The sequence below is a fragment of the Dermochelys coriacea genome, chromosome 2, assembly GCF_009764565.3.
Source record: "Dermochelys coriacea isolate rDerCor1 chromosome 2, rDerCor1.pri.v4, whole genome shotgun sequence".
In the NCBI taxonomy this organism is placed as follows: domain Eukaryota; kingdom Metazoa; phylum Chordata; order Testudines; family Dermochelyidae; genus Dermochelys; species Dermochelys coriacea.
In genome coordinates, this window is record NC_050069.1 from 270,138,414 (window position 1) to 270,153,026 (window position 14,613).

The window sequence follows — 14,613 nt, forward strand, 5'->3', positions numbered from 1 at the left end:
AAATGATCTGGAAAAAGGGGTAAACAGTGAGGTTGTAAAGTTTGCAGATGATACAAAATCACTCAAGACCAGTCCAAAGCAAACTGGGCAGAGTTACAAAGGGACCTCACAAAACTGGGTGACTGGCAACAAAACGGTGGATGAAACTGAATGCTGATAAATGCAAAGTAATGCACCTTGGAAAAAACAATCGCAACTCTGCACAGAAAATGATGGGGTCGAGAATAGAAAGACAGGATGGGGGAGGTAATATCTTTTATTGGACCAACTTCTGTTGGGAGACAGAAGCAAACTTTTGAGATTAGAGCTCTTCTTCATGTCTAAAAGATACTACTTTACCTGTCACTCTCATATCCTGGGACCACCATAGCTACAACACAACAACGTACAACAGTGGGGCCTAAATTAGCTGTTACTGCTCCAGAGAGGTCTTGGAGTCATGGTGGACAGTTCTCTGAGAACAGCTGCTCAATGTGCTGTCAGTCAAAAAAGCGAACAGACTGTAGGAGCCGTTAGAAAAGAGATAGATAAGACACAAACTATCATAATGCCACTATACAAATCCATGGAACGCCCACACCTTGAATACTGTGCGCAGTTCTGGTCGCCACATCTCAAAAAAGCTATGTTAGAATTGGAAAAGGTTCAGAGAAGGGCAGCAAAAACGATGAGCGTCTGGAACAGCTTCCATGCGAGAGGTTAAAAATACGGAGACTTTCAGCTTGGAGAAGAGACGACGAAGGGGGGCTACGACAGAGGTCTATAAAACTATGATGACTGGTCTGGAAAAAGTCAACAAGAAAGTGTTATTTACCCCCTCACATAACACAAGAACTAGGGGTCACCCAGAGGTGAAAGTAAGCCGGGACCGGCTTTCCCAGACGGCAATTTAAAGCCCTGGGGTAGCAGTGGCAGGGCTGCGGCGGGGATTTAAAGGGCCGGGGCGGTAGTGAAAGCTGGAGCTCCGGGGCCCTTTAAATCCCCGACAGAGCCCAGCTGCTGCTACCCCAGGGCTTGGGCAGCAGGGATCCAATGGGCATTTAAAGGGCTCAGGGCTCCGGCAGCTGCTACCACAGTGGAGCCCCAGGCCTTTTAAAGTTCTGCCAGAGCCCAGAGCCCCGGGGTAGCAGTGGCAACCCGGAGCCCCCAGGGCTCTGCTGCGGTAGTGGCAGCTGGAGCCCTGGGCCCTTTGAATTGCTCCCCAGCCCCAGGACTCCCAGCTGCCTTTGCAGCTGGTAGCTCGGGGGTGATGTAAAGGGCCCTGGGCTCCCAGCCGCCACTACCGCAGCTGGAGCCCTGGCCCTTGGGCCCCAGGATTTAAGGCCCTGCCTCTTCTGGTTGAGGCTCCCCAGCCCCAGGACTCCCAGCTGCCTCTGCAGCTGGTAGCTCGGGGGTGATGTAAAGGGCCCTGGGCTCCCAGCCGCCACTACCGCAGCTGGAGCCCTGGCCCTTGTGCCCCGGGATTTAAGGCCCTGCCTCTTCTGGTTGAGGCCACGCCCTCTGCTCAGGACTCCGGCTTACTGGTAAATCCTCTGACTTATTTTCAGCCCTGGGGTCACCCCATGAAATGAATAGGCAGCAGGTTTAAAACACAAGAGGAAGTAATCACACAGCGCACAGTCAACCTGTGGAACTCCTTGCCAGAGGATGCTGTGAAGGCCAAGACTAGAGCAGGGTTCAAAAAGAACTAGATCAATTCACGGAGGTCAGGGCCGTCAGTGGCTAGCGGCAGGGATGGAACCCGTGTTCTGGGTGTCCCTAAACCTCTGAGTGCCGGGAGCTGGGAGTGGATGATGGGGAGGGATCCCTGGATAATCGCCCCCGTCTGTTCATTCCCTCTGGGGCTCCCGGCCCCGGCCCGAGACAGGGCACTGGGCACCATGGCCCGTGGGTCTGCCCCACTCCGGCCCGTCAGGTGAGGTTGGGGTTCCGGGGTCCCAGCTCGCTGTGCTGAAGGGGCAGCCTGAGCCCAGGAGCGGGGCTGCCCCGCAGGGGTCCCCCAGCCCCGGGTGTTTCTGAACCTAGCGGCTCCCAGCCCCCGCTCCCCGCCGCGGGCTTCGTCACAGCCGGGAACGAGCCGCGCTCGGGGCGGAGATTGGCCCCGCACCGGCCGGCTCCGGCCCCGCCCCGCCTGCCGCCGCCAGGGGCCGCTGCCGCCCCGCTCCGCCCCGCCGCTCCCGGCCCCGCCAGCCCGGCCGCGGCCCCCGGCCTCCCTCCCTGCGCCCCGGCTGCGCTCGCTCCGCTCCGCCCGGCAGCGGGGCCGGCCCGTGGCGAGGCGGCGCCGGGACTCTGCCCAGCCCGCAGCGGGAGCGGAGCTCGGCCGGGCCGGGCCCGCTGCAGAAGCCCCGCCCGGGGGGGCCATGGCCGAGCGGGCCGCTGCCCAGGTAAGGGCCCGGCGGGCGGGGGAGCCGCGGGCCCCGGCGGCTGCTCCCCGCCCGGCCCGGGCCCCGGGAGCGCGGCGCTGGCCGGCCGGGCTGGGGCCGATCCCCGGGGCGGGTCCGGGCTGCCCGCGGGCGGGGCGGTCCCGTCCCGTTTCTCCTGCGCCGGGGTTTGCCGCACGCTGCGGGCACCTTCCGGGTTAGCGGGGAAATTAACCCGAGCCCGCCGGGGCAGGACCGTGGGGAGCCGGCCCGTGTCCGGGCAGAGACCGTGGCCTTGCGCTGCTCCGTTGTCACCGGTCCTGGTGCCGGCGCGACCCCTCCGACATCTAAACACCAAACCCTGCGGTGGGCAGCGCCGGCTGTCCTGGGGCTCCCAGGGACTAGCCGGACCAGCTGGGGAGGTCAGATCCGGCACTGGGCCAACGTCTGTTAGGGGGCGAGACTCTCTCCTGGCACCACAGGGCACCCCGCATGGGTAGCAGGAGGTGGGTGGTGCCGACAGGAGTTGGAAGGTGGGTTCTGAATCTGCTTGAACCCTGGTTGCAGCCAGTGATGGGATCTAAAAATGAGGCCACCCACTTAATAGAATTGCAGGTAACGGGGCCACAATAAACCCCTTGAGTCTTGTAGTCAGACCCAGCCATCTGTCGCTAGATTTCACGTGATAAGGTCTGCCATCCCACCTGAAGCCTGTGATGAAAATATCAGTATATCTTTGACTGCCACACTGGGAATGCGAGCCGGTCGGAGCAAACTTTGAAACCTGGGCAGTGCTGAGCAGCATGGAGCCTGGGAGCAGCTCTGTATGTGCCTAGGGTGACCAGATAGAAAGTGTGAAAAATCAGGAGAGGCGGTGAGAGGTAACAGGCGCCTATAGAAGAAAAGGCCCCGAATATCAGGACTGTCCCTATAAAATTGGGACATCTGGTCACCCTAATTTTGCCTCTCTAGCTAGATTAGGGTACGACCTCCGACTCGGTTTTCATTTGTTGTCCTTGCAAACAGGTTCTGGAACTGGACTCGGAGCAACAGGGTGTGATGCCTTTACAACCCCTTGCTGTCCGGGAACAAACTGTGAGAGAAGCCCAGTTGGGAACAGGAGCAATTTCCCTGGCTGTAATGACTTCAATCCAAGCCGTGGAGAGGAAGGTGGAGGCTCACACCACACGGTGGCTGAACCTGGAGGGGAGAACAGGGACGACTGAGAAGAAACTAATAGACTGTGAGAGGACGGTGGTGGAGTTTGAGAACCAGCTGGAGAGTAAGTGGGCCGTGCTGGAGACTCTGATCCAGGAGAATAATCTGCTGCAGAGGAGGCTGGAGAACATGGAGAACCTGCTGAAAAACAGGAACTTCTGGATCCTGAGACTCCCCCCAGGGACTAAGGGGCAGGTTCCCCAGGTAACAGGGATGCGAGCAAAACAGAATGTAGAATTATCTCATGATCTTGTTCATTCACTATGCTGTGAATTCTTGGGACCACTTTGGGATGCCCCATGAGCCACGGCACCATAGTTGCAAATTCAAGAAGGAAGGGGCTGGTAGAGGGATGGGTGATGTATGTGAGCCCAGCACATACACAGCGAGGCTTGTCAGCAGCCTGCAGAGGGATGAAAGTTTAAGCAACAGCAATGCAGAGGTCCCCCGAGGTGGGGAAGTCCTGAAGTCCTTTTAAAGTACGGGGAAGGAAGAAAGGCTGCCTTGCCTTGTCCAGAGGGATAGTGACGGCCTGTGGTGACAGTGGGCCTGGGGGTTGATTGTGCTCCTTGTCTCATAACTAATAAAAGATGTGAGGGGCTGTTAACAGGATGGTACAGAAGCAGCAGGCGCTGAGCGTACAGTGCGTGTGATTCCAGGTGCCGGTGACGTTCGACGACGTCTCTGTCTACTTCAACGAGCAGGAGTGGGAGAGCTTGGATGAATGGCAGAAGGAGCTTTACAAGAACGTGATGAAGGGGAACTATGAGACTTTGATCTCGCTGGGTAAGGATCCGTTTTCCCTCCTTCGTTAGAAGCGGTAAGTTGTGCGCAGTTCCTGGGCTGGAATCCAGCTCGAAGTTACCCTCCACTCACGTTGCATTTTGCTAGGTCGGAGCTTGTAGCTCTCAAAGATTTTCTGAAAGATCAACTCCGTGCATCCTCCCATAGGAACAGAGAGTGAAAGTTACCCCGTGGTGGCTTGAGCTCTCCATGTTCTGTGCTTTCTCCCATTGGATTTATCTGCATTTATCTGCTCCAGCTCGAGTCCTCTTTATAGAAATCTGGTGATGTCCACTCCTGACTTATCTTGGTTCTTATACACGCTCCATCACTGTAGGTAGCACCCACGTGCCCTATCCTCACAAACCCCCGTAAGGTAGGACAGTAGCGTCACCATGTTATGGATGGGGAATTGAGGCCCAAAGCGATAAAGAGCTACATTTTCAAAGGCCTATAGACAGATTTTCAAATGCTCAGCCCCCACCACCAGGGCCAGATTTTCAAAAGAGCCATGCTCCAACCATTCCGTGCTCTTTTGAAAATCTGCCTTGGGTCACATATGGAGTCTGTGGCAGAGCTGGGTTTGAACCCAGGTCTTGGGAGCCTTCCCCACGAGACCACCCTTCCTCGGAGTGTTGATGCAAAATTGCCTTCACCCACGAGTGATTTGGGTAGAAATTTAGTCTTCTAAATATAATGTTTTCCTGCTTTCATTTTAAATGGTAATTTTCTCCCCAAAAGAATATCGCATATTTAGAACCATCCTCTGGAAAGTCGCTACCCTGCGCCAGCTCCTTTCAGCACAACGAAGTAACAGAGACTATGTCAGGAGCTCTTTGCCCCGCCCCCCAAGGCTGCTACACCAGGCACTTGACACGTATTGGAACCCAGATATAGACTGGGAGGAGCAGGAGGCAGGACCTCCTCAACTGCGGGCCCCAGACCAGCGCATCCTCCCGGAGGAGGTCGGGGACACTCTTACCCCTGCCATCATCAGGTCACAGTGGAGCACTCAAAGGTAGCAACAACAAATGAAACCTAGAGAGGGTCACAGAACCAGCATCCCTTCATAGCAAGGGTCCTGGTTACAGCCCGAGCAGGTCAGAGACCGGCTGCCCTAGGAAGATCTGACTGTGCCTTTTATCCTTGTCCAGCACATGGTTCCCCTGGCAAACCATCCAAGAGCCTTAACATTCTTCCTGGGAGAAATCCCCATGTGCATCTGCAGGGTGATTTTCACTGGCTAATACTGAGTTCCTGAGTCAAAGACCCTCCCTTCCTGCTGGACAGCTGAGATCTGAAGGCCTGTGGATGGAATGGAGAGAACAGGATTTTCTTGGTTATCAGTATTGTGTGTTTTTGGTACAGTCTCTCCCCCTCACCCTGGGGCTCCCTAACTGGCTGATCTCTGTAGCTGGTGCCTCACACTGATGCAACAAATGCCGGTAAATCTACATTAGAAGTTGAGCTGCTCAGGGCAGGGAACTGTTCCTTTATTTGTCCTCTGAGCGCCAAGCACATGCTAAGGATGCTGTATAAACGGTCACATTCTTTGTAACGTTGTGTCCCCTACTCTCATTCTTTTCTTTGAAATAGATTATGCCATTTCCAAGCCTGACATCTTAGCCCGTATTGAACAAGGGGAAGAACCATGTGTCCAGGATCAGCAGGACTCAGAGAAGGTAGAAATCCCTGTGGAGCCTTGCACAGGTGAGTGAGGCTGCTTCTTCAGGTAGCGTCTCTGTGGGTGGTCCACTGTAGGTGTATCTGCGCCTCTCATTGGAGAAAGTAGGTAGCAGCGTCCGTTCGGCCCGCACTCACGCCCTCTCCCCGTTGTGGTCTGCCTCGAGGTTATCTAGCACTGCACAAGCAGACCGTCCTCTGCTCCTTCTCAATCGCCCTTAGCCCGGAAACAGAACAAGTCGTTCTCAGTTCTTAGCATTTCCGTTAGCTTTTGTAGTGCCCAGAGAGCCGCAAGATATTTTATTTCTTTGATTCTTAAAAAAAAAAAAAAAAATCCTCTTGTCGACCCGTTTCCCAAGGGCTGCTCAAACCCTGTTCTGCCCCAGGCCCCACCCCCACTCCACCCCTTCCCCTAGGCCACGCCCCCAGCCTGCCTTTTCCCACCCCATTCCACCCCCTGCTCTGCACTCGCTCTAGCTCTTCCTGCCCCCGCTCCTCCCCCAGCGCCTCCTGCTCATCGCTGAGCAGCTGATTCTCGGCAGACAGGGGGTGCTGGGCGGAGGGGAAGGAGCTGACTGGTGGGGCCTGCCGGTGGGTGCTGAGCACTCACTCTTTTTTCCCCGTGGGTGCTCCAGCCCCTGAGCACCCATAAAGTTGGCACCTAAGTAGGGGCATGATCGTTTCCCACCCTGCTTTAAAAGGTGCTTCTCCTGCAGGGAGGCAATGCCAGTGGTGGACGGACACTCTTGTTGCGTCTCTCGGAGAGGCACGTATTCTGTAGAAGTGCAGCTTCTGCCAGCAGCTGAAGGCTAGATCCCAAAAGAACCAGCAACAAAACTGGAAACTCCTCCCCGTGGAGGGTGCTCTTAAACTGGCGTCTGACCCTGGTTCTGAATCCGCTCCAGAGCCTTCAGCCTCCAGAGAGGGAGAATCGCAGAGACAGTCGGCTGACTTCCTCTTCTAAAGTCTCTAGAAAAAAGGGCTGCAAGCCCTCAAACTGAGCTCTTGACCAGCCAAAGGGGATCCCCAGTGTGTTTGGTGACCTCGGCACCGATGACCCCAAGCACAGCACCAAGAGCTCACAGTAATGCCTAGGGACCCAGGGGGCACAGGCTGGGGAACGGGCACCACTGTCAGTACCGTCTCTACAAAATTGGTGCCAACGAAAAGATCCTTGGCACGGAGCACTTCAAAGCAGCTCCTGTTGGAACGAGCCACACATAAAAGGCTGTCGGTACTGATGAGTCAGCATCGACCGCCCTGACAGCATCGACCACAGTGGTACCACCAGAGTTCTGCTTCTCTAGGGACCTTATGGTTATGGAGGAACCAGAGTCACCACTACTCGGTATCCAGGCTCCAGCACCGAGCCCATCTCAGTCCCCAGAACCACCATTGGCACCGGGGCGTTCACCTCCAGCGCCCTTATCAGCCCCACCCTACTCCAGCGGGGACTCAAACCGTGACCAGGAGGACTGCTTTTCTCTGGTCTTGCGTCACACCCCTCTGTTACAGCATCTGAGACCTACACAGCTGCACCCATGCTCAGATCTCCAATCTTCCTGGTATGGTCACCCATTGGTAGTATCACCCATGCCCTTTCCCCCTCAGTGGCCTTACTGGGATCCATGGGCAGCCTACAGGCCCCACGCCTCTCGAGGATCTAGAATCTCCCACAGACAGTCCACCAGACAATCCCCTCTAGCCTCTGTATCCAGAGCCCCAGAGGCTTGGGAAGAAACTTTCAAGCAACAGGAGGCCAGACTAGAGGTGAAAACCACTCCACTGATGAACATCTTCTCCTCCTCACCTGATGAGGTGGTGATGCCTCCTCCTTCATTATTAGCTGATGATTTTAAGTTTTTCCAAGATCTTACTAAGAGGATGGGTGAGGCTCTGCAAATTCCCTTTGAGGCAGTGAAAGACTCACACCACAGATTTGGACATACTGCACACCTCTTCTTTTTCCAGAATTGCTCTCCCAGTCAGTGAGGTGCTTTTAGACTCTGCCAAGGCCATCTGGCAGACACCGGCCTCTATTGCACCAACCTGCAAGAGGGCAGACAAAAAATATTACGTGTCCTTCAAGGAGGCAGATTGGTCTTTTCATTCACCGTCAGCCCAACTCTTTCATCCTGGATGCTGTTAACATGCAAGGAAAGCGACATCACACCAGATCCACCCCCAGTGACAGAGACTGGAAGAGGCTCGACCAATCGGGGAGGAAGGCATACTCTTCGTGCCTTTACAATTCAGGTTTTTGACTATCAAGCCTTAATGGCCCAGTACAACTACATGAACTATGCAAAACTCAGCTATGCCTTCATTGACCACTTGCCAGAAGTGCAAAAGGAACAATTTCAAGCCATTGTGCAAGAGGGCCCAGTTCAGTCTCGACAGCAGAGGTAATGAGGCGGCATCCTGGTTACACCTCTCAGGGGTGCCGGAGGAAGTGCAGACAGCAGCTGAGGACCTCCCATTCGAAGGGCCCAAACTCTTGGCTAACAAAACAGAGGCATCGCTCCACACCTTAAAGGACTTGAGAGCCACACTACATGCTCTAGGAATCTAAACCCTGGGACAGAAAAGGAAACTCAGTTCACAGCCAGCTCACAGATCCCAGCCACCTCAGTTCTCAGCAATGTGCTGAGCAGGACACCTAGATTGGAGCAGGGCTGGGGAAGGGCCAGAGGAGCTGGGAGCTCCAGCCTGGAAAGCCTCGGGCTGCAGGCCTGAGTACAGGCCGAATAGATGCAGGGTTGCAGAGGGGCAGCCCATGGGTAGGCAGAGGCAGCAGGTCCAAAACCCCCTTGCCTGTGATGAGTGGCGTATACACTGCAGTCTGCCCCCGATACAAGGGGCTAAGTGGGGGCTGGCAGTAGCCCAGACTGAGGCGAGGTGGGGTTAGAGGGTGGGGGTTCCCCTGGGTGGGGAGACCTAGAACTTGAGAATGTGGGGGTACTGCCAGGGGGGCAGCACCCCAGAGAAAGGGGCACTGGGTCCTGGGAGGGACATGGGGGCCGGTGGTAAGGCGAATCACTGGCCTGCAGAGGACGCTCCGGGGGCTGGACAAGCTAATTCCCAACGACTACCAGCAGGAGGCGCCGCAGGGGTGAGTCCGGACCTTTACAGGCCATAACAGCTTTTCACCATCAGGTGGACGGACACTCAGTATTCACCCATCCAGCGACACGCAGATTCCTCAAGAGCGTGAGAAGCCTCTTCCCACAGCTTAGATCACCCACTCCAACGTGGGACCTCAGCTTGGTTCTGAAAACCTTAACTAGAACACCCTTTGAACCCATGGCCACTTGCTCCCTTTTACGCCGGTCCGTGGAGACAGCGTTCCTTGGGGCCATTACCTCAGCACGACGGATGCAGAAATAGCAGTGTTGTTGGTGCACCTGCTGTTCACGGTCTTCTTTAAGGACAAAGTCACCCCGGGGCCATATCCTAAGCTTCTACCCAAGGTAACCTCATCCTTTCATATGAACCAGCTAATTCACTTCCCCGCCCGTTTTCCAAAACCACCCTGTGACACAGAGAGGCAATACTGCATATGCTGGCTGTTAGGAGAGCCCTAGCATTTTATTTGGACAGGACTAAGGACTTTAGGAAGTCTCCTAAACTCTTCCTTTCATTCGCAGAAAGATCCAAAGGCTCCACAATATCAGCTCAAAGGTTCTCGAAATGGGTCTCTGGTTGCACTAACCACTGTTATATGCGCGTAACCTGCTGCCCCCATCAGGAATCCGCAAGCACTCCACAAGAGCCGTTTCCACCTTGGTCGCGTTTCTTAAAGACGTTCCCGTCTCAGAAATCTGCAGGGCCTCTGCCCATGCTTTCGCGCAACACTGTGCAGTTCTTCGGGACTCGGCCTCTCATGTCCTCTTCAGCTCCTCAGCACTATCGTCAGTAACAGACTCCACCCCGAAGCCCCAGCCTGCCATGGGGGATACCGCTGGGAAGTCGCTATGGTGGAAGAAGAAGAGGACGTTATTCACCTTGTGCAGTAACGAGGGTTTTTCGAGACATGTGACCCTGTCGGTGCCCCTGCCTCCCCGACTTTGGAGTTCTCGACAAGGGGCTCTGTGGTAGAGAAGGGATGGAGGCTGGTTCGCCCGTGCAGCGCTAGATGGCCTCCAGGCAGGCCACGAGGGAGGGAGAGCGCATGTGCGGGCCGATCGAATGCTGCTACCTAGATTCTTTGATTAGAGGTGCAGGCGCCCAGATGCACCTACAGTGGCGCGCCCATAGGCATACTACTCGGAGAACCATTGTTATTGCACAAAGTGAGTAACTTCCTCTTTACTCTGAAGCTCTAAGTCCTTCGAAATCTGTCGTTCTTTCTACATCAGGATCCCTCCTGCCGCCTAGCTGGGGCCCCTCCCCCATTTAACAATAAAGGAAGGAGTGACTGCAATCAGTTCGTGAGCCTGGAGCTGAGAACCCAGGTCTCAGGGATTAGGGTCTGTCACATGGCGAGGTTGTGTTGATGGGATTGGATTTTCACTGCTGTGGGATGATCTAGTGAAAACGACACTCGTGCTTTTCACTAGTCTGTGACACGACCCATAACTGATGAAGTATATCCCCCAGTGACTAACTACTGACTTGCTTTCCAAAACCATCTTCCCGTGGAGCTCAAAGTGCTTTGCAAACGTTAGTGAGGATGAAATCCCTGTGCCCAAAATGCTGCTTTTAAATAGGTGGCTATCGGTAAAATGACGTAATTCTCTTTCTCAGGGCCAGAATCCCCCATGTTGACAAGTGACGCTCTATCACAGATCAAACAAGAGGAGGAGCCCCATATGCAGGATCAAGGGGCCTTGGAGGAAAGTAAAATCCCAACAGACCCACCACACTGCAGCCCAGGTGAGTAACAGACTAACCCAACCAGAAACAGCAAGAGCAATAAATCCTGTCTTTATGAGTGCTTTCTTACTGTATGTAATCCAATGGTAACCAGCACTTGTCATCTCTTCACGGCAGATGTTCCTCACGGCTTCCTACCAATCCTTACCAACTGCAGGCAGTTAATCCCTCCTATCACCCGTCCTTCCTCTCAGTGTTTGGAGGAGTCAGTGAAGCAGAGCTGGTCCCCTCCTCTTCCCTCTGACGAAGGTATTTGGAGAAAGCAATGTTTGTGTTTTGTTGCAACTCTTAAGCCACCTCATCAGGTGCCTCAGCCCAGACAGCACTAAGCTGCTCAGGGGATGGCGTGATGTTCCCATGCCTGTCTCTCGGCCTGACAATTTCAGGACAGGCCTTTATGTGATGCAGATGGTCCCAGGGAATAGAGAAATGACTGTAAATCCCACTGTCCACCAGGAAGGATTGTAAAGAGTAAGAAATGCCATGGTGTATGCTATCACTGGCTTTTTCTGCTTCAGAGAAGGAACAGCTGGTATGTTCATTATATTCCCTCTGATCACACAGGACTGAATGGAGTGCATTTGGTCCGATTCCTCCCTCCTGTAACTCCAATGATCGTGCCTGATGATAGGGGGGCTGGCCTACTCCTTCAGCCCAGCTTTGAGGTTGTTCAGAACCAAAAATGACTGAAATCAGCTAATGAGCAGAGCTGTTAAAAACAGACAGCTGCTATTCCGACATTGCACTAAAACGTGCCCATTGTTTCCTCTTCAGTTCTCTGGGTGCAGCCAGGGTCAGAGTCTGCCGGCAGCGTCGTTCCATGTCTGGAATTAGAGAGCTTTGGAACATGGCTCTTACAGTTCTCAGCCAGAGAGGAACTTCCAAGTGACTTTGTTAAATCACTGACCAGTCAAACCCAGCCTCCATGTCTCGTGCGGTTAACGTCAGGCTATCCATGACAAAACCTCAGAAGTATAACGCGATCACTCACGGGTGACTCTAAAACCCATCTTCTCGGAGAGAGACCTGAGGCCGCTTGGGAAGCGGGTTACCCAACAGGGAAGTCTCTTGGTGCGACTCACCCTGTGCAGTGAGGCCGTGTGAGGCCTGTGTGTCACTTAAAGCCCAGACCGGGCCCACAGGTCAGTTTTACTCTGCTAATAGTAGGTCATTTCCTAACGTCTGTAAACATGGAGATGGGAAATGTCTGCCTCTTTCTAAAGAGCCAGTACCTAGTATTACGCCAGCGTGATGGGACCCAGCCCCTGAGATTAGGAATCAGGAAAGTCTGAACCTTTAGGTTTCCTTCATATCAAACTGATGGAAGGAATAATCTCTGGATTCTGTTTAATTTGCAGCTGATGAGGGGATTGTGATCAAAACAGAGGTGCAGCAAGTGGAGGAAGTGCCAGGGACGTCGCTGGAAAGAGCAAAAGAGGAAGCTGTCCTGGGCCCTTGGGAGCATGACCAGGGCCCTGGGGAGGAACTTCCTGAAAACCTGGAGGTGCCAGGGATGTTGTTGGGAGGATTTGAAGAGGAGGATTTCCAGGATCCTGGGGCGGTAACAGCCCGGGAGGTTGCATGCAGCTCAGTAACACAGCAGAGAAACCACGCAGAGAGCAGGACAGTGAACTCCACTCACTGGGGTGGGGCCCTGATCCACCACCAGAGAAAGAGCACTCGAGAGAGACTGTTTGCATGCACAGTGTGCGGGAAGAGCTTTAGGTTGAAAATAAATCTCATCATCCACCAGAAGGGGCACGCAAACGAGCTGCTGTACGAGTGCCCAAACTGTGGGGAAAGTTTCAGAGCCAAGCAGAAATTTCTACTGCATCTGCGACACCAGACAGCTGCGGGAGCCTGCGCGCTCCCGGCTCCTCAGGAACGTTCCAGCCAATCGGCTCCCCCTGAGTCCCAACCCCGAAGCCAGACTGAAGACGGTTCCAGCGGGATCACCAAACGGGTCAAAAAGCTGGCTCACAAATCGAGTCTGAGCAAATACCAGCCGCCTCGTGTGCAAAGGACGTACACGTGCAGGGAGTGCATGGAGCACTTCTCTAAGAGGAGGTGTCTCGTCGTGCACAAAAGGGGGCACGCCGACCGCAGCAAGGGATCGCTCATACTGTGTCCGTACTGCAGCAAGAGCTTCACCCGTCCCTCCGACCTCATCCGGCACCAGAGGATCCACACCGGGGAGCGGCCTTACCAGTGTGCCCAGTGTCACAAAACCTTCAACCGGCACCACCACCTCGTGGACCACCAGAAGATCCACACGGAGAGAGAGAGGCCCTACCAATGCAGCGAGTGCGGGAAGGCCTACATCCGCAGGCAGCACCTCCTCAAGCACAAACACAGCCACAGGGAGAAATCGTAACAGGCGAGTGAGCCCGTCTGCAGAAACACTAAGGGGTCAGCATGGTAATCTACAGGAGGGAGGCGCTGAATGGCTCAAAGGCTTCCAGTCTGAATAGCCACCCCTGGTCTGCCCTCGTTCACAGCCATCCAAGCTGGGGGGCTGTGCAGGTGTAGCCAAGGGGAGGATTGGTCTTTGGTCTTTAATGAGCTACAGCCAATTCACCTGGGAGACTAGGGTGTCAGGTTAATTTCACCTTATCCGGCTAAGGTAATTAAGGCCAAGCCATGGTGTGTCAGTGCAGATGGTAAACACAGGAATGACAATCCAGGCAGATTTGTTCTGGGATAAGAGGTTACAATAACACAACTGCACTAGAGCAGGGTGTCACGATCGCAGGAAAACGAACTGGCAGCAAAATAATATTTAAGTGAAAAACTCTGGTTTTTATGGGACGATACACATGGATGGAAGGCGGAAATGGGCGGCTTGCGGCAGCGGATAAGTGACTCCGGTGTTCAGCGTTTCATGTGTGTCAGTATTTAAACAGATTCCAAAGCTGGACAGGCACATTGGGGTCATCTGGTCCGACCGCCTGTATAACATGCGCCATGTGACTTGCACAAAAGAATTCCTGGATGAAATAGAGCATTTTTTTTTTTAAACAAAAAACCCGCAGTCTTGATTTAAAATTGTGAATAGCTTGGGAACCTGGGGCTCCACTTTCTGGGGCGGGGCAGAGCTGAGAGGGGAGGGCCCTGCTCTCACTGTGTTGCTCACGCGGCTGTGTAGCCAGGTGCTAGTTTGCTGGTGCAGGGTCCTGGCCCGTGTATGCTGCCAGGGAGGTGTGTGGTAAAAGCCCCCCAGCGGCCCACTGTGTGGGAGGGGGTGTCTGTGCTTGATCCTGCACTGCAAACGCCCACTGAACCTGGTGCCTGGGGAACGTAGAGCCCTGCAGCAGGTTTCCTTGCTCCGCCTGACCTCATGGGGCGGGCGAGAAGTGGGCCCAGAGGGCAGCTGAAAAAGCCCTGTGGCCCTGTGCAGTGAGAGTGCGGGGGAGAGGAAGGAACCCTCCCCTCTACCTCTGCAGGGGTGTGAAAGGAGATGAGGTGGGGGCTGCAGATGAGGGCTGGAACCAGCTTGAGAGGCCAGTGGGCATGGGGGAGAATCAGCCGGTGGGGGAGGAGGGGAAGACAGGATGACAGAGAAAAGGAAAAACTGGGGTGGGAGGGGAGGGAAGAGGGAGGGAAGAAAAGATGGTGCAGCAGGTCAAGCACTCACCGCTGCGGCGCCTCCTGCTGGTTGCTTCAGGAATTAGCTCAATTCCAGCTCTCGGAGCAC

At 54.7% G+C, this 14,613-nt stretch overlaps 1 protein-coding gene across 5 annotated transcripts; it reads left to right on the forward strand.

Annotated features, from left to right (window-relative positions):
• Window positions 1-1,845: 1,845 nt before the first annotated feature.
• Window positions 1,846-13,916, forward strand: LOC119850776 (zinc finger protein 777-like). 5 transcript variants are annotated; one of them, XM_043507056.1, is made up of 8 exons: window positions 2,221-2,311; window positions 2,342-2,384; window positions 3,387-3,782; window positions 4,238-4,364; window positions 5,958-6,071; window positions 10,791-10,919; window positions 11,037-11,168; window positions 12,278-13,916. In XM_043507056.1, the coding sequence occupies exons 2-8, from the start codon at window positions 2,361-2,363 to the stop codon at window positions 13,291-13,293; spliced, it is 1,938 nt and encodes a 645-aa protein (XP_043362991.1). In that variant the 5' UTR covers window positions 2,221-2,311; window positions 2,342-2,360; the 3' UTR covers window positions 13,294-13,916. The 5 variants fall into 5 exon arrangements, with proteins under 5 accessions (XP_043362992.1, XP_038245262.1, XP_043362991.1 ...); XM_043507057.1 differs by lacking the exons at window positions 2,221-2,311; window positions 2,342-2,384 and adding an exon at window positions 1,846-1,915; XM_038389334.2 differs by having other exon boundaries at window positions 2,211-2,384.
• The last annotated feature ends 697 nt before the right edge of the window (window positions 13,917-14,613 follow it).